This window comes from Eretmochelys imbricata, chromosome 1 (genome assembly GCF_965152235.1).
Source record: "Eretmochelys imbricata isolate rEreImb1 chromosome 1, rEreImb1.hap1, whole genome shotgun sequence".
Taxonomy (NCBI): domain Eukaryota; kingdom Metazoa; phylum Chordata; order Testudines; family Cheloniidae; genus Eretmochelys; species Eretmochelys imbricata.
Window position 1 is genome coordinate 217,294,271 of NC_135572.1, and position 20,039 is coordinate 217,314,309.

General features: G+C 44.5%; 1 protein-coding gene across 1 annotated transcript in view; it reads right to left on the bottom strand.

Annotated features, from left to right (window-relative positions):
* Positions 1–3,419: 3,419 nt before the first annotated feature.
* Positions 3,420–20,039, bottom strand: part of LOC144267908 (oxidized low-density lipoprotein receptor 1-like) — a 36,170-nt gene continuing 19,550 nt past the window's right edge. The window contains exons 5-10 of the mRNA XM_077822376.1: positions 17,195–17,270; positions 12,189–12,325; positions 11,951–11,969; positions 11,653–11,804; positions 3,650–3,792; positions 3,420–3,558 (exon numbers count right to left, since the gene is read on the bottom strand). Coding sequence (XP_077678502.1) covers positions 3,420–3,558; positions 3,650–3,792; positions 11,653–11,804; positions 11,951–11,969; positions 12,189–12,325; positions 17,195–17,270 — 666 coding nt within the window. The remainder of the gene's footprint in view (positions 3,559–3,649; positions 3,793–11,652; positions 11,805–11,950; positions 11,970–12,188; positions 12,326–17,194; positions 17,271–20,039) is intronic.

Consider the following 20,039-nt stretch of genomic DNA (forward strand, 5'->3'; position numbering starts at 1 on the left):
GAGGCTTCTTCTGCCTTTCCTGATGAAGTTGTTCCAGTTTGGATAAATAATTAAAGAGTGAGTGGAGCAGGTGAACTGGGCCCTGCAGCCATTCTCTTCCTGTCCCATTGATTATTTAATGACAGGTTTCAGAGTAACAGCCGTGTTAGTCTGTATTCACAAAAAGAAAAGGAGTACTTGTGGCACCTTATAGACTAACCAATTTATTTGAGCATAAGCTTGTGAGCTGTAGCTCACGAAAGCTTATGCTCAAATAAATTGGATAGTCTCTAAGGTGCCACAAGTACTCCTTTTCTTATTGATTATTTAAGTATTTAGACACAGTAAAATAACTTTAAATACCAAGACAGTGACTCTAGTCCATGGGTTAGGACACTCAGCTGGGAGGAGGAGATCTAGGGTCCAGTCCCCCTGCTCCAGTCACTTTTTAGTTATTTATCCAGACTGGAACAACTTCAACAGGAGAGAGTGAGGAAGGTGACTATAAGAATAGCCTTTAACCCCATGATTAGAGCATGCTGTCCTGAGTAGTGGGAGAGCCTGGTGTTAATTCTTTCTCCCTACCAAGTGAGGGAGAGAAATTGAACCTGGTTCTCCCACATCCCAGACAAGTACTCTAACCCCTGGTTAGAGGTAGGCACCACCATCTTCTACTCCATTTGTTTTGTGTGGAGTTAGGCACCTGACTAACTCATTCTCACAAGAAGTAGCTTAGGTGCCTACGCTGACTGCCTCCAGAACAGGGGTTCCTATGCGTGAATCACTATCAGGGCTAAGCACCTCTGTGCAGTCTGGACTCAGGCTCCTATCTCCCTGAGTGGGGTGGGGCTTAAGACACATCCCTGCCTAGTGTCCTGGCTTCTCTGAATCCCATTCTGCTTGTCTCTCTCCATTCCTTGTATAAGGAGCCTAGACACCTAACTCAGTGTGCATGTATATCACAGTGTGTTCCTATGTCTTTTTAGGTGCCCAAAAGTGAGGTGTTGCAATGCTCAGCATCACAACATCTAAGGACCTTTTGTGAATCCAGGTCACAGTCCTTTGGTAGCTGGCTAGGGTCCATCAATACAGTTTGGGTCAATACTTTTATTTCTTAAGATGCAATGAAGTATTTTGCTTTCCCAAAGTGAGATCCTAAGGTGCTGAGTATCCTGATTTTACACTGAAGTGAACAAAGGAGGCCCAAAATGACTGTTAGCATTCTATCTTGCAGGGCTTTTTTCCTCAAACAAAAGAATATTTAAAGGGGAGAAAAAGAACAGCATATCACGCCATAGCAGTGTCCAACCCTGGGTCTGTCACAGATATCATGTACATGAACTGGACTCTTATGTGCCTTCTTTGGCTGACACTACACAGGAAGTGGTAACTGGCTTGTATATGTGCTGTATTTCTCACCAAAGCTCTGCGGGGGTGGACATATGTATCTTTACAAGAGAGAGTTTCAATTTGAATTGCCTGACCACCTTGGAATTCACTTTGCTAAAGCAAAAAGAAAAGGAGTACTCCTTTTCTTTTTGCGAATACAGACTAACACTGCTGCTACTCTGAAACCTTTGCTAAAGTACTGGTTTGCCTTTTGTATTAATTGAGGCACTCACGGTGCCTGGAAACTCCAGATGCATGAGACGCTTTGATCAGCTAAAAGTTTACATAATCTTGGAAAATTTACAAAAATATAGATGAAGATTCTTAGCACAGAATGGCAAATTTGATAAGTGTGTATGTGTGTACCCACACACATGCATAAAGAGATGTTAGGATTCTGTCGTCAATTTAAATACAAGGCATTTATTTAACGGAGTGGCAGCAGTGCTATGATTTTTTTCCATTTTTGTAGAGCAGCTCATTTCAGATGCAAAATATTACAGACAGAGTCACTGTTTTCTCTCTTTCTGTCTCTTATACACGCTATAGTTCTGTGTCTGTTTGTTGTTTCCCTTAACGTGGTTTTCCAACTTTTCTCACTGTGGTGGCTGATTGCCAGAAAAAGAGCCAGATCCACTGCCAGTGTAAATGCCCACTAAAGAATTTCTGCCACCTTACCCTGTCATAACTGGTGACAGATGTTCGTGGATGCGGAAAGTGTCTCCAATCCCATTTGCTGAGGGGTGGAGGGTTAGGAGGAGAACACCGCACGGCACGGCACTGCCGCCCTCACTTCTCTGTTGCTGCGGGCATTGGCGCTGCTGTTAGCGTTGGTGCTGCTGCTCTCTGGCGACCTAGCTGGGGAGGCAGCACAGAAGTTCGGGTGGCAATACTGCGACGCCCCCGACAGTAGCCTAGCAACCTCCCCCCCTTCATCCCACAACCTCCCAGTTTGAGCAACTCTGACTTAAAGACTTTACATGTTTATATTTTGCCATTTAAAAATACATATTCATGCTCTGTTCCAACACCATGACATTTAAGATTTCTATATCTGAAACCATGACATTCAAGTTTTTAAAACTTCTGTGACCATGAAATTTGCAAAAATGGACTGTGAATTTGGTAGGGCTCTAATTATAAATATGGTTCCAAGAAGTGTTTAAGTCAATCTCTTTCTGCATTCACAAGAGGCCCTAGAGATGGCACTGGTGTGCGAATGGAATGTGACCCGTTAGGTCTAGTGGGCTTGCTGCTTCCCAGCCCATCTAATCTCATCTTGCAGTGAGGTCATAAAGCTGAGCTTTTGATGTCCTTTTGTTTCCTACTATCTAGTAATGTTCCGACATCACTCCAAGCTCCAGCAGCAGGAAGAACCATGCTGGAAGGGAGAGAGACAGACTATATCAAACAGTCATTTAAAATAATGAGAGATAGGCCCAAACAGTAGAGGTAATACCCAGGTCAGAACTTCCCAAACTTTGCAGGGGTTCAGATCTGGTTCAGGTCACTGGTTTGAGCTCATGGCTCTAAAAATGATAAGAGGAAAGCAGGTAGGAATGACAAGCCAAAGAAACTTTAGGGTGCATCAATACTCTTCTTTTGCTTTAAAATCAGTTCTAGTGATGAAACTCCTCTTTAGTGTGCTCGTGTTTAGCTCCCTCTGATTCTGAACTGAGAGATTCTGCTCTCATTTGCAGAGGTGTAAATCAGGAGTAACTCCATTGGCTTCAAAGGAGTTACTACCATTTTACCCCTGTGTAACTAAGAGCAGAATCTCTCCTTTATTCAGGCTTGTGGGAGAAGTTTGACCAGATAAGGAACATTCCCAAGGATGTAGTTTATCAAATGAGGCTGCTGCTCCACATTCCTAATCCCTCAATATTTGCCCCGATCATTAAAACCAGTTTTGTTTAATAAAATTGTACATAACAATATATGTTGTTTTGTAACATCCCAAGGGACCAGTCTCTTATCAATTCAAAAGTCCTGGGCTATACTTATCTTTGTTCCATTCTGCTTCATCTTCTTTTCTTGGTGTCTTAATCCAGTCAGGCACTAAATCTTCCTTTCTTCTCACGGATAGTATATCCCAATTGCCAACAATCTCCAGCCAGGACTTTTTCACCTTGAAAATAGGGACAAACCCCATTCCGATAAAATTTATAATTATTTTCTGGGATTTGAAACCTGGAATGCAAAGTCAGATTTCACATTTCATTTAAGGCAGATACCTTTAATCCTATTGCAAACATGAGTTAAAATGCCAAGAGATATGTACAGATGAGAGGATAAGGTGCTGCCATCCTCCCACACCCACTTCTTAATGGCTGTGTTATATGACAGTCCAAACCAGTAATTTTCATGGTAACGAAGACCTTGGCAAACATCAGAAAGTTTAAATAACTCCTGCATTATGAAATCCTGCACAAGAACAAGAGAACTAATGTAAGTACTAAGTTTCTCCTATTTGAATATTTCATTGGAAATGACAGGATAGTCTCATTAGAGTAATTAATGTTAGTGCTCTTGCACAGTGATATGTATCATCACTGGAGTTTCATGCAGTTAATGATTTCACAGGCCAAAGATGATCTCACTCAGGTTAGAAAAATTCTTGCCTTCAGGATATGCTAACCAGAAGGAAAATAAAGTCAGCTGAGTCCCTCTCTTTAGTGTCCTGGAATAAAATAGCTGGCTGTCTATCAGCCCCCCATTCCTTTTTTCTCTCCCATACCAGAAGCTTAGGTTTATAGTTGGTTCTCTCAAATAAAATTAAAGTGCTTTCAGAGGATATTAGGAGACAATAGGCTAGATTCTCAACTGGTGTAAATCAGCATAGCTATATGAGAGAGCAGAGAGCTTATTTGTGTGCAAAAGTTTAATTAAGTAGCATAGCTTTCTGCTGCCAAACAGCCAAAAGCCTGTATCTCAAACCCCAGGCAGCCGGGCTAATATGGTGACATAGGTTTATAGTTGGTTCTCTCAAATAAAATTAAAGTGTTTTCAGAGGCTATTAGGAGATAATAGGCTAGATTCTCAACTGGTGTAAATCAGCATAGCTATATTACCCTCAATAGACTTAGCACCAGTTTATACCAACTGAGGATCAGGCCCAGAACTTTTAACGTTTGAGAGGCTTAGATTATAAATTGCCCAGAGCTGGAACTGTCTCTTTGTTATATGTTTATACAATCACTAGCACAACAGCACTGGGACCATGCTTTATTATTGAAATGCATATTTATTATTCAGTACGTCTGCCAAAATGACATCACAAACTTTATTGTTCATTGTCCATTGTCTCTCAGTAACTCAAGATGAAATTTTGACAAATTACAGGTAAAAATATACCTTTATCTAACTGCCATCCCTGTAAACTCAACCTGGAGCCTGAGGGTCAGATCTTCAGATGGTGTAATTTGGTGTAGCTCTATTGAAGCTAATGCGGCAACATTGATTTACTTTAGCTGAAGATCTGGGGTAAAATTTTCAAAAGCACCTAAATGACTTGGGAGCCAAAGTGCCATTTTGAAACATGTCCCAGGCACTTATGAGGCGAAGACCCAATGAGTTTCAATGAGGCTCAGGCTCCTAAGCACTTAACTTGTTTTTGAAAATGGGACTTTGACTTCCAAATCACATAGGTGCTTTCGAAAATTTCATCTCAAAGTATCACTTTTATCACTAAGCTAAGCAGCTCTGACTCTGACTGCACACACAGGGAGCTAATCTGTGAAATAATAAATTGCCATTTTTATGAAGTCATTTTGGAGAGTAGATCTGCACTTTTAAGTTTTCAGATCAGTAACAAAATATAATTGTAGCCATTAGCAAATCGCTTTTTGTCAACAGTTAGCATACATTGTTTTCTTTATTTTCAGCAGGAAATAACTGTAGTAACAATGTGGTAATTTTGTATTAATGGATGACAAAGTTTATTTTTTTAATGGCTATCATTCCATATGAAAATTATATAATTTTAAAATGAAATAGTGAAACTCATCTCTTCCTTCCCTTATCTCCCAAGACCTAAGTTCATGCTGTTGTATTTGTCCTGAGTCTCAATCATGTTTTCACCATTATTAATTACTATCAAATTAGGGCTGTCAAACGATTAAAAAAATAATCGTGATTAATCATGATTAAAAAAATAAATTGTGATTAATTGCACAATTAATCACACTGTTAAACAATAATAGAATACCATTTATTTAAATATTTTTGGGTGTTTTCTACATTTTCAAATATATTGATTTCATTTACAACACAGAATACAAAGTGTACAGTGCTCACTTTATATTTATTTTTTATTACAAGTATTTGCACTGTAAAAAAACAAAAGAAATAGTATTTTTCAGTACACCTCATACAAGTACTGTAGTGCGATCTCTTTATCATGAAAGTGCAACTTACAAATATAGAATTATGTACAAAAAACTGCATTCAAAAATAACACAATGTAAAACTTTATATCTTACAAGTCCACTCAGTCCTACTTCTTGTTCAGCCAATCACTCAGCCCTGGTCTACACTAGAACTTTAGGTCGAATTTAGCAGCATTAAATCGATGTAAACCTGCACCCGTCCACACGATGAAGCCCTTTATTTCGACTTAAAGGGCTCTTAAAATCGATTTCCTTACTCCACCCCTGACAAGTGGATTAGTGCTTAAATTGGCCTTGCCGGCTCGAATTTGGGGTACTATGGACACAATTCGACGGTATTGGCCTCCGGGAGCTATCCCAGAGTGCTCCATTGTGACCGCTCTGGACAGCACTCTCAACTCAGATGCACTGGCCAGGTAGACAGGAAAAGAACCGCGAACTTTTGAATCTCATTTCCTGTTTGGCCAATGTGGCAAGCTGCAGGTGACCATGCAGAGCTCATCAGCACAGGTGACCATGATGGAGTCCCAGAATCGCAAAAGAGCTCCAGCGTGGACCGAACGGGAGGTACGGGATCTGATCGCCGTTTGGGGAGAGGAATCCGTGCTATCAGAACTCCGTTCCAGTTTTCGAAATGCCAAAACCTTTGTCAAAATCTCCCAGGGCATGAAGGACACAGGCCATAACAGGGACCCGAAGCAGTGCCGTGTGAAACTGAAGGAGCTGAGGCAAGCCTACCAGAAAACCAGAGAGGCGAACGGCCGCTCCGGGTCAGAGCCCCAAACATGCCGCTTCTATGATGAGCTGCATGCCATTTTAGGGGGTTCAGCCACCACTGCCCCAGCCGTGTTGTTTGACTCCTTCAATGGAGATGGAGGCAATACGGAAGCAGGTTTTGGGGACGAAGAAGATGATGATGATGATGAGGTTGTAGATAGCTCACAGCAAGCAAGCGGAGAAACCGGTTTTCCCGACAGCCAGGAACTGTTTCTCACCCTGGACCTGGAGCCAATACCCCCCGAACCCACCCAAGGCTGCCTCCTGGACCCAGCAGGCGGAGAAGGGACCTCCGGTGAGTGTACCTTTTAAAATACTATACATGGTTTAAAAGCAAGCATGTGAAAGGATTACTTTGCCCTGGCATTCGCGGTTCTCCTGGATGTACTCCCAAAGCCTTTGCAAAAGGTTTCTGGGGAGGGCAGCCTTATTGCGTCCTTCATGGTAGGACACTTTACCACTCCAGGCCAGTAACACGTACTCGGGAATCATTATACAACAAAGCATTGCAGTGTATGTTTGCTGGCGTTCAAACAACATCCGTTCTTTATCTCTCTGTGTTATCCTCAGGAGAGTGAGATATAATTCGTGGTCACCTGGTTGAAATAGAGTGCTTTTCTTCAGGGGACACTCAGAGGAGCCCATTCCTGCTGGGCTGTTTGCCTGTGGGTGAACAGAAATGTTCCCCGCTGTTAGCCACAGGGAGGGGGGAAGGTTGAGGGGGTAGCCATGCAGTGGGGGGAGGCAAAATGCGACCTTGTAACGAAAGCACATGTGCTATGTATGTAATGTTAATAGCAAGATTTACCCTGAAAGAGTGTAGCCACTGTTTTATAAAATGTGTCTTTTTAAATACCGCTGTCCCTTTTTTTTTCTCCACCAGCTGCATGTGTTTCAATGATCACAGGATTTTCTTCTTCCCAGAGGCTAGTGAAGCTTAGAAAGAAAAAAAAACGCACTCGCAATGAAATGTTCTCCGAGCTCCTGCTGTCCTCCCACACTGACAGAGCACAGACGAATGCGTGGAGGCAAATAATGTCAGAGTGCAGGAAAGCACAAAATGACCGGGAGGAGAGGTGGCGGGCTGAAGAGAGTAAGTGACGGGCTGAAGACAGGGCTGAAGCTCAAATGTGGCGGCAGCATAATGAGAGGAGGCAGGATTCAATGCTGAGGCTGCTGGAGGACCAAACCAGTATGCTCCAGTGTATGGCTGAGCTGCAGCAAAGGCAGCTGGAGCACAGACTGCCACTACAGCCCCTGTGTAACCAACCGCCCTCCTCCTCAAGTTCCATAGCCTCTACACCCAGACGCCCAAGAACGCGGTGGGGGGGCCTCCGGCCAACCAGCCACTCCACCACAGAGGATTGCCCCCAAAAAAGAAGGCTGTCATTCAATAAATTTTAAAGTTGTAAACTTTTAAAGTGCTGTGTGGCATTTTCCTTCCCTCCTCCACCACCCCTCCTGGGCTACCTTGGTAGTCATCCCCCTATTTGTGTGATGAATGAATAAAGAATGCATGAATGTGACGCAACAATGACTTTATTGCCTCTGCAAGCAGTGATTGAAGGGAGGAGGGGCGGGTGGTTAGCTTACAGGGAAGTAGAGTGAACCAAGGGGCGGGGGGTTTCATCAAGGAGAAACAAACAGAACTTTCACACCGTAGCCTGGCCAGTCATGAAACTGGTTTTCAAAGCTTCTCTGATGTGTACCGCGCCCTCCTGTGCTCTTCTAACCGCCCTGGTGTCTGGCTGTGCGTAACCAGCAGCCAGGCGATTTGCCTCAACCTCCCACCCTGCCATAAACGTCTCCCCCTTACTCTCACAGATATTGTTGAGCACACAGCAAGCAGTAATAACAGTGGGAATATTGGTTTCGCTGAGGTCTAAGTGAGTCAATAAACTGCGCCAGAGTGCCTTTAAACGTCCAAATGCACATTCTACCACCATTCTGTACTTGCTCAGCCTGTAGTTGAACAGCTCCTGACTACTGTCCAGGCTGCCTGTGTACGGCTTCATGAGCCATGGCATTAAGGGGTAGGCTGGGTCCCCAAGGATACATATAGGCATTTCAACATCCCCAATGGTTATTTTCTGGTCTGGGAATAAAGTCCCTTCCTGCAGCTTTTGAAACAGACCAGAGTTCCTGAATATGCGAGCGTCATGTACCTTTCCCGGCCATCCCACGTTGATGTTGGTGAAACATCCCTTGTGATCCACCAGAGCTTGCAGCACTATTGAAAAGTACCCCTTGAGGTTTATGTACTCGGCGGCTTGGTGCTCCGGTGCCAAAATAGGGATATGGGTTCCGTCTATGGCCCCACCACAGTTAGGGAATCCCATTGCAGCAAAGCCATCCACTATGACCTGCACATTTCCCAGGGTCACTACCCTTGATATCAGCAGATCTTTGATTGCGTGGGCTACTTGCATCACAGCAGCCCCAACAGTAGATTTGCCCACTCCAAATTGATTCCCAACTGACTGGTAGCTGTCTGGCGTTGCAAGCTTCCACAGAACTATCGCCACTCGCTTCTCAACTGTGAGGGCTGCTCTCATCTTGGTATTCATGCGCCTCAGGGCAGGGGAAAGCAAGTCACAAAGTTCCATGAAAGTGCCCTTACGCATGCGAAAGTTTCGCAGCCACTGGGAATCGTCCCAGACCTGCAACATTATGCAGTCCCACCAGTCTGTGCTTGTTTCTCGAGCCCAGAATCAGCGTTCCACAGCATGAACCTGCCCCATTAGCACCATGATGCATGCATTGGCAGGGCCCATGCTTTCAGAGAAATCTGTGTCCATGTCCTGATCACTCACGTGACTGCGCTGACGTCGCCTCCTCGCCCGGTATCGCTTTGCCAGGTTCTGGTGCTGTATATACTGCTGGATAATGCGTGTGGTGTTTAATGTGCTCCTAATTGCCAAAGTGAGCTGAGCGGCCTCCATGCTTGCCTTGGTATGGCATCCGCACAGAAAAAAGGCGCGGAATGATTGTCTGCCGTTGCTCTGACGGAGGGAGGGGCGACTGACAACACGGCTTACAGGGTTGGCTTCAGGAAGCTAAAATCAACAAAGGGGGTGTCTTTACATCAAGGAGTATTTCAAGCAGGACTTCACGGAGGGTTCCAATAAGAAATGGTGCACCTAAGTTATTGTTCTTATTGGAACAAGGAGGTTAGCCTGGCCTCTGATTGATACATGGCTAGATTTACCTTGCTGCACCTTCTCTGTGAGTGACTGCAGTGTGACCTAGAGGAATGAGTCCCCTAGACAGGGGAGGAGGCAAATGAGTACAAAACAAATCTGGTCTATTTCTTGTTTTGATCCACTCCATCTATCTTTTACATCTTTGGCTGGCAGCAGACGGTGCAGAAGGACTGCATGCCATCCACATCTCATGGCTGCTCGGCAGAAGATGGTACAGTACGACTGCTAGCCATCCTCATCTCTTGCCTGCCCGGCAGAAGATGGTACAGTACGACTGCTAGCAATCCATATCGCCTGCCTGCTCACCATAAGATGGTTCAATAGGAATGACTGCAGGACTAAAGAGAATGACCTGGTCAAGTCACTCCAAATTTAGTCCCTGCGCCCATGTCTGCCCAGGCGCTCCCAGCCGACGTGGCCAGGAGCACCTCGGACATGACGATGACGGCTACCAGTCGTATTGTACCGTCTGCTGCCACAAGGCAAGGGGTTGCTGCTACTGTGTAGCAATGCCGTACCGCGTCTGCCAGCACCCAGGAGACATAGGGTGACGGTTACCTGAGCCTCCATGCTTGCCGTGGTATGGCGTCTGCACAGGTAACTCAGGAAAAAAGGCACGAAACGATTGTCTGCCTTTGCTTTCACGGAGGGAGGGAGGGAACGGGGGCCTGACGATATGTACCCAGAACCACCCGCGACAATGTTTTAGCCCCATCAGGCATTGGGATCTCAACCCAGAATTCCAATGGGCAGTGGAGACTGCGGGAACTGTGGGATAGCTATCCACAGTGTAATGCTCCGGAAGTCGACTCTAGCCTCGGTACTGTGGAAGCACTCTGCCGAGTTAATGCACTTAATGCACTTAGAGCATTTTCTGTGGGGACACACACACTCGAATATATAAAACCGATTTCTAAAAAAATGACTGCTATAAATTCGACCTTATTCCGTAGTGTAGACATTCCCTCAGACAAACAAATTTGTTTACATTTTCAGGAGATAATGCTGCCTGCTTCTTGTTTACAATGTTACCCGAAAGTGAGAACAGGCATTCGCATGGCACTTTTGTAGGCGGTGTCGCAAGATATTTATGTGCCAGATGCACTAAAGATTCATATGTCCATTCATACTTCAACCACCATTCCAGAGGATGTGTGTCCATGCTGATGATGGGTTCTACTTAATAACAATCCAAAGCAGTGTGGACCATCATTTTTACAGAGCAAATATTTGTAATAAAAAAAAATATAAACTGAGCACTGTACACTTCGGATTCTGTGTTGTAATTAAAATCAATATATTTGAAAATGTAGAAAAACATCCAAAATATTTAATAAATTTTACTGTTTAACAGTATGATTAAAATTGTGATTAATTTTTTGGGTTAAAGGTGTGAGTTAACTGTGATTAATCGACAGACCTACTATCAATTATTTTTATTGCTCCCAAAAGTGTGCTAAGCAGAAAGCCAGCATGCAGCCTTAATGCTTTTAAGTCCCACATAAGCCCTCACAATAGGTCTTAATTGGGACTCAGGTGGTGCATAGGACATGTCAATTTGACCCCCTACAGGACTCTAATGTTCTGTAACAGTGCTGAAAATAGTTCTGTCCCATCTGCTCTAGCAGTTACTTGTGTTTTAATGTCAGTTGAGGGGAAACCAGTGGGGTTATTCTCAGTATTGGGCCAATGAAGCAAGCACCACCAGCACTACAGCCTGTTAGGAAGATAATTGAACAGTGAAAAGCATTTCTAATAAATACTGCAGTTACATTGTGTTCTAAATAATGAATAGCTGCAGCTTTCCTTTACCCATATAACAGTGGGTTGTATAGTTTATTCTGCCCTAGGCCATTAAGACATTTTTATCTTGTTGATTTATGTCTACCACTATTAAAAAAGAAAGAAATATTTACCAGTTCTTCTTTGCTGTCTGTCTGAAGCAGCTTGGAAGTGAGTGAAGAACAATAATCTTTATTCTTTTGCCAAATTTTAAATTCATTAGAAAAGTGGTAGCAATCCTCTCCGTGCTGTAGCCATTTATCTGGACAAAGGCAGCATTTGGAGCCTTCAAAACAAAACCAAGTTGAGGGTTACACCATATTTATCAGTCATTTGAGGGTGATGCAGTTTAATTTCAGAGTAATTTACCTAGCAAAATTTCATTCTATGGCTGGAAACTTTTGCATTTTAAAACTCTTTAGTACCACTCACCCATCATTATTTCTTCGGTCTATTTGTAATAGGACTTATTGCCAAAAATGGCATTAGCTGTTGCATGATTAAGGGCCTTACCCTACTCCTACTGAAGTGTCAATGGCAAAATTATAATTGATTTCACCATGAGCAGAAGCAGGCTCCAAGTGTATAAACATAGTTTTGCATACAATTATGAAACTGCCTTGGGGTGACAGCAGATTCCCCAATATGGTTTAGTACTTCAGTAGCTTGCCAGCTGCTGGACAGCCTCTGAAAGGTTTAAGTTCTGTGCTTGGAGAAGCTCCAGCTGCTGGGTGAGGTTTTCCAGGTTTTCCCTCTGCTGGGTGAGGTTGTCATGCTCTCTGGTTTCCAGGCAGGACATCTGAGAGGCTTCAGATCAGAATAAGGGAACAATACATTGTTTTTACTGGGCCATGGAGGAAATGAAATAATCGACAGAACAATGATCACTCTAACAGCTGTAATGTTTTATGTTATACATCATAGTCCTGCCCTCAGCCACTGCAGGCTGATACCAGTCAGCTCTGTGTTTTTGGGGAATCAGGGTGCAGTATCTAGCCTGTCTGACTAATGAAAGACACCCTCACCCTGCACCAGTCTCTGCTTGAACCAAAACCAATCAGAGAAAAGGCTTGCAGAGAGCAGTGAAGGTCATTGGGAGACACACCTAGACCCCTCCTGACAAGGGTGACAAGATTAAGACATCTCCATTAGCATACAGAATGAAGAATAGAGACAACTTCCCTAGCCTCATCTGCATGAAAGGTGGGACAGGGATTAGCATAAAGAATGAAGAGCAGAGAACTGCACTGAACTCTGGGACCAGAAAAGCAGGGAAGCACTGTATCATGGGAATCTCTGCTCCAGATGTTAATAAACCTATGCCTGCACACACCCAGGTCAGCAATTATCAGACCAATTCTAGTAATAAATCCTTGATTGGTATCCAAAATACTGAAGCAGCTTAGTTGCATTGTGAGCTCCCTGGAAGAAAACACCACCAGCTTGAAAGTGCCAAGAGTGATCAGCTCCTTTTGTCTAGCCTAAAGAAAACCCTTGAGTCATCAGTTTACCTATAAACAAATCTAGTGTTCTTCCTTGAACCACTGTATTTTCTCTACAAAAATCCCTACTCACCTTCCAGTCAGTGTTCTGATGCTTAGATCCAAACTATGAATCAGTTCCACTGGGACTCCATCTCCTGACTGATTGTGCTGGGGGCTCTGCCTGTCTCCAGCACTCAGGACCCTGAGCTACCACCATCACCCAGGAACCCCGACCAGTTCATGCTCCATGGAATGGGTGAGATCCCGCTCTTTCTCTCTCTCTGTTTTCTTTTCTACCTCAGGTATTAATCTTTAATAATGTAACTGTTATGTTGGTTTAGGCTCTCCTTGTGTAGTTATCACTATTATTCAATAAATAACTTTTATGGTTAAGCTGGTTGCTTCTCTCTCTCTCTCTGAACTTTACTCTTTTGGGTTTTAGCTTCCCCCATTTACTCTGCAGCAGCACTTCTTTTACCTAAGATAAAGATCCCTGTAGCGCCCAAAAATACTGTGGGGTTTGCTCATCCAGTGGGTTACTACTGGTACAATTGTGACGTGAAGGTGGGGATAGGGACGTGTTAAACCTGTGGCACGTAAGGGGCAGGGGGCAGCTGAAAGTGCTGCTTAACCCAGCCCATTGAGTACAGGGACATATAAGGGGATCAGCTTGAGAGTGCTGAATGACCTGGTTCACTCAGACTTGCTCTGTTAGTGTGTGTGTGTGTGTGTGTGTGTTCATCTAGTCCTAGGGCTGGAGGAACCCAGTCCCGGGGAGCCTAGTTCCTGCAGGATAGTTCCATTGGGAGGCGACTTGCAGAAGGAAGGAGTAGAGCTCCATATGAACACACAAGTGACACAAGCAGTACATTAATAGAATTACAGAAACCCCTCCCCCCAGAAGAGTAACCCTAATAAATGAGCATACCCCAGAGTAACGGGCACATCTGGTAACAAGGCTGCTGCAATGTTTTTGGTCTAATTTTGCATCATAGTTGTCTTTAGGCAGGAACAATGGACCATATTCTGATCTCACTTAGACTAATGGGTGATGGGGTGTGTACCCCATGCTGGCACTGAAAGGGTTAAGGGTAGCTGGAGAGCTCAACTAAGGCATCTGGTGGCAACTACAATATGTGTCAGGCCCAGTTAAGGATGAGTCCCAGCTGGGTCAGAGCTAAGTGGAAATATAAAGGAAGGGCTTCAGGACAGTAGGGAGGCAGGAAGCCCAGGGAGACCAGGCCTTGGGATCCTCTTCTAGGAAGGGAACTCTGGTAAAAGGCCAGGAGAGACACAGGGAAGCCACGGTGGTGGAGTGAAGTCCTGTAGTGAGCTATGATAAAAGGGTAGGAGCCAGCCTCCAAGAGAAGGCCCTGGGAGACATTGCTCCTTACAGGAGCTGAAAGAAGTCGTTGAGCCTGAAAAGGGGCTGTGGAAAAGGACCTAGCGACAGGCTAAGGTAGGAACAGTCCTAGGAGGCAGTAAACCCTGATACAAGGGGTAAGGACTATTGAAAGCCTGGAGACAAGGGGTATAAGGAACACTGAGCCCACAATTAGGAGCCAAAGAACTGGCATAACATCATTGGACTATTAATTGTGGGACTTTCCTACCCTGGAAGGGGTGGGACTGAATGCAACCTGGCTGGAAAGCCAAGTCATGAGAAGAATCAGACCATTGCAGGGTTGGAGTGGTTGTTGGCAAGAGGCACTAGACAGGGGAGCGGGAACAATTTGTAGAGTGGGGGAGCTGAGAGCCATTGAATCATACTGTAAACCCTATATATAATGGAAACCACTTCAAGCCTGGGGGTGCAGCAGCACCCCCAGCATCCCTAGTTCCAGCATCTATGGCACTAGAAATGGAGATCCTGCTATGAGGGGGGATGCTGGCTGGTGAAATTAGGAGAAACTGCACTGAGGTAAAACTATTGTAAGTCAGATCAGAATCAGGCCTCATCTATTTACATTTGCTGGAAAGGAGCCATGTACACCTACTGTGCTGTGGTATGGTAAAAGAAAGTTTGATAATGAACATTACTCCAATGTGAGAGTCAGCCACTTATGAGAAGAAAATACTCCATTTCAAGATGTCCATCTCCTGCCTGGAGAACATCTTAGGACAAATTATGTGAGAAGAAAGGGGAACTGAAATTACCTGAGACTTGCTGACAACATTCACCTCTTTGCTGCAACCCACTGGACACACTGAAGGTCTATGACTCAGCATAATCAGTTAGCAACAAGGAATTACGGTGAGTAGGCTGAAGAACACTGTGTTTAATGTATGTCTGGAAAGGGAAGATATCCACCTGGCTTTGGTAAAGAATCAGACACCATGAAGGAATGTTTCTGCCTGAGTCAGTCATTCCCCGATGTTCTGCATCAGCAGATAGAGATGAAGAGACGAATCAAGCCTACAGAGAGCAAGTGAAAAACTGGAAGTTCCCTGAAAAGCCAGTTTCCTGTCTAATGGCTGTGCCAAATGAAGCAGAAACCTGCACAGCTTGCCAAGATAATGAAGAAGAAGTTAATGGCTGGGCAGTGTGTCACTGGGAAGCTAGTCTGGCTACTGTGTAAACGGGTGAGCTAGCAAATGTGCAAAGGAGCAAACAGATTTCGAAGAGTGATAAGCAGATAGAAGTCAAATGAGCTGACTATCTTAAAATGAGAGTAAAATGAAAGTACCATTAAATAGAAAAAGAGATTGATAAATGGCACTAGCCAAGGGCTGGTTAGATGAAACCCTTAACTTGTGACACAGTCATGTTTTCATGCATATTTAAACATAATTTTGGGGAGGATAGGTCCATCAACGGTTATTAGCCAAGGTGATCAGAGACAAAACCTTGTGCTCTGGGTGTCCCTAAACTACTGACTGCCAGAATCATGGACTGGACAACAGGGGTTGGATCACTTGATAATTGCCCTGTTCTGTTCATTTTCTCTGAAGCTGCTGGCATTGGCCACTGTCAGAAGATACGATATTGGGCTAGATGCACCATTTGTCTGACCTTGTATGGCTGTTCTTCTGTTCACATATGAATATCAATAAAGGGGAAAGATACTGGGTGCAAAAGGGAAGAACAAGGAACCACTTCTGATGAGTTTAACCAGAGGCCAAGGCAACAAAGAGCTGTCAAGGATTAGAGACCTGAGAGCAGATAAGAGAGGAGAAATAGGATTGTAGGGTCAAGATCAGAGCTGAAGGAAGAGAGGACAAAATGATAGCAAAGGAAGTCAGCAAAATCCTGGAATTTCCTCCAAAAGTACTCAGCTGAGCAGAGCAGATGTAATGGTGATGAATAAGAAGCCAAGGCTGGGACCTGTGCAGCTGACAAGAATGGTTTAGGGGACCAGCATGGTCAAGGGTGAAAATGGCAGGGACAGTAATAACCATGCAGCCATCAGAACTGGAGGCTGAGAGGGAATTGGAGGAGCTGAGCAGCTGCTGGATTGAAAGTTGTGGCATGCAAGATGGTTGAGAGATTTGGAAGAAGGGAGGAAAAGTTTATTTGCCTCTGCCTATTGCTCTACCTGTTGCTTATCTCTTCTGTTTTCTTGTTAAGTGGCCCTTCTATTCAAAATCCATTGGTACCGTTGTTAACAATTTACAGTAATTATAAGAATTCAGGAGAGGTAAGAATCAGAGACCTGAAGTAACTGAGGGAGAGGAGGGAATGGAAGGGGAACAAGGATGCAGATAGAACAAAAGGAGGAGAAAGAGAAGGCAGTAGGGGAAGTGACAGAAGGGGAAGGGGACAGGGCAGAAGGGAGAATGGAATAGTCCAGAGTGGGGTATAGAAGGTGATAAAGAAGCAGAATGGAGAGGGAGGGGAATAGAGAGAACCATCAGTCTTCACCTATGTTGAGCCAGCAGGACCCCGCCCCAGGTTTCGGAGAGCTGGCTGTGGGTGACAGATAAGCACAGGAGACTAATGCCCTGATATGTATAGGGGAGAGGATAACTTACTTTGGATTTAGGGTTTTGTACGTTGTTAATGCTTGCATTTGGCATGGTTTATAGGCCAAATTCTCTGCTGGTATAACTCCACTGGAGACAATGGGCAGAATTTGGCCCTATATGTCTAAATGCATGTCCATTAGGAAATATGTGAGTTGATTTCTCCATGCTGTGGCTGTATGTTTATTAGTAGAACGATCACCTTTAGTATCTACCTGCTGATACTTACAGTTGGCATCAAAGACTCTCGCAGTTATCAGCAAAGCCAAACAGAGGATCTCAAGAATCACTGCAATGAGCCACCACTGTGGAGATGGTGATAGAGAATGTAAGAGGGAGAAAAATAACAGAAAGACAGGTGGAAGAACTCATGGGCAGGCTGAAAAGTAATTGCGCTGTTTGAGTCCAGGTAGGCAGCCCCTGGCTGGAAATTGGAAAGGTCAAGCCAACCAACATACCCCTATGCCATTAGAATGTGCTATGCAATGCACTCTTATCCCAGCTGGAGAGCACTGGCCAATGGGCCCCTTCAGTACATGAGCGTACTGGCCAACTTGCCTCTCCTTTCCTCCCATAACAGAATAATTTGCTGATGTGTGATTGTGACTCTCTGTACCTCGGGGGAACACCCAGCATCCCCATGTTCATCCTTGTAAAATGATTGTGTGGTATCCAATGCAAAGTTTGTCATATCAGGTGTCTTCAGAAGCTTCATGATGCACTGAGCATTGTTGTTACAGTAATGTTGTAATGTTATAGGTTATAATTTCATGTATGTAGTTATGAAGCTGAAAATGTACCCTCATGGCTTAAAATAAGCCCAGGCAAAAACTCTCCAACAGCAGAGAGGCAGTTCACACCTCATCAGGGCAGGTATGAGACAAACCCAGCCCAGCCTCACAGGAACAAAGGACAATGGCCTAGGCAGCAACAAAAGGATCTGTTGGACTCTCGAGTGAGTCACCCCCCCTTCCTTTGGTCAGTTTGGGACTGCGATGAGGTAATGCTCACCTGACTCTGAAGTGGGGTGGGCAAAGCCAAGAGGGAAGAAATAACATTATAAAAGGGAGAGACATTTGCCATGCTCTCTCTCTCTCTTCCACCTACATCTACAGACACCACACCAAGCGACTGAAGCCCTGATCAAAGGGGAGAGCCTGGCAAAGAGCAACCAGTCAGCCTCTGGTGAGAAGCATTTAAGTTTGTAAGGGCATTGAAAGTGTTAAGATCATCTTAGAATGCGTTTTGCTTTTATTTCATTTGACCAAATCTGTCTTGTTATGCTTTGACTTATAATCACTTAAAATTTATCTTTGTAGTTAATAAATCTGTTTGTTTATTCTACCTGAAGCAGTTTGAAGCATGTCAGAGACTCCCCTTGGGATCACAAGCCTGGTACATATCAATTTCTTTGTTAAATTGATGAACTCATATAAGCTTGCAGCGTCCAATGGGCATAACTGGACATTGCAAGACGGAGGTTCCTAGGGTTGTGTCTGGAACCGGAGATATTGGCTAGTTTCATTCGGTTGCACAATCCAAGGAGAAGCTTTCATGCCAGAGGCTGTGCGTGAACATCCCAGGAGTGGGGGTTCTCACAGTAGAGCAGGGTAAGGCTGGCTTCCAGAGTCAAGGTTTGGAGTGACCTAGCAGATCACCGATCCGGATAACACAAGGGGAACGTCACAGTGATATATTGCAGTGATTTCCAAACTAGTTCAGTGGACTTTATTTTGTAATTTGTGACAGTGAAATTTTGCAACTGCATAGAGAGTGAGCTGAATTACACATTAGAATCATAGAATCATAGAATATCAGGGTTGGAAGGGACCCCTGAAGGTCATCTAGTCCAACCCCCTGCTCGAAGCAGGACCAATTCCCAGTTAAATCATCCCAGCCAGGGCTTTGTCAAGCCTGACCTTAAAAACTTCCAAGGAAGGAGATTCCACCACCTCCCTAGGCAACGCATTCCAGTGTTTCACCACCCTCTTAGTGAAAAAGTTTTTCCTAATATCCAATCTAAACCTCCCCCACTGCAACTTGAGACCATTACTCCTCGTTCTGTCATCTGCTACCATTGAGAACAGTCTAGAGCCATCCTCTTTGGAACCCCCTTTCAGGTAGTTGAAAGCAGCTATCAAATCCCCCCTCATTCTTCTCTTCTGCAGGCTAAACAATCCCAGCTCCCTCAGTCTCTCCACATAAGTCATGTGTTCTAGACCCCTAATCATTTTTGTTGCCCTTCGCTGGACTCTCTCCAATTTATCCACATCCTTCTTGTAGTGTGGGGCCCAAAACTGGACACAGTACTCCAGATGAGGCCTCACCAATGTCGAATAGAGGGGGACGATCACGTCCCTCGATCTGCTCGCTATGCCCCTACTTATACATCCCAAAATGCCATTGGCCTTCTTGGCAACAAGGGCACACTGCTGACTCATATCCAGCTTCTCGTCCACTGTCACCCCTAGGTCCTTTTCCGCAGAACTGCTGCCGAGCCATTCGGTCCCTAGTCTGTAGCGGTGCATTGGATTCTTCCATCCTAAGTTCAGGACCCTGCACTTATCCTTATTGAACCTCATCAGATTTCTTTTGGCCCAATCCTCCAATTTGTCTAGGTCCTTCTGTATCCTATCCCTCCCCTCCAGCGTATCTACTACTCCTCCCAGTTTAGTATCGTCCGCAAATTTGCTGAGAGTGCAATCCACACCATCCTCCAGATCATTTATGAAGATATTGAACAAAACCGGCCTCAGGACCGACCCCTGGGGCACTCCACTTGACACCGGCTGCCAACTAGACATGGAGCCATTGATCACTACCCGTTGAGCCCGACAATCTAGCCAGCTTTCTACCCACCTTATAGTGCATTCATCCAGCCCATACTTCCTTAACTTGCTGACAAGAATACTGTGGGAGACCGTGTCAAAAGCTTTGCTAAAGTCAAGAAACAATACATCCACTGCTTTCCCTTCATCCACAGAACCAGTAATCTCATCATAAATGGCGATTAGATTAGTCAGGCATGACCTTCCCTTGGTGAATCCATGCTGGCTGTTCCTGATCACTTTCCT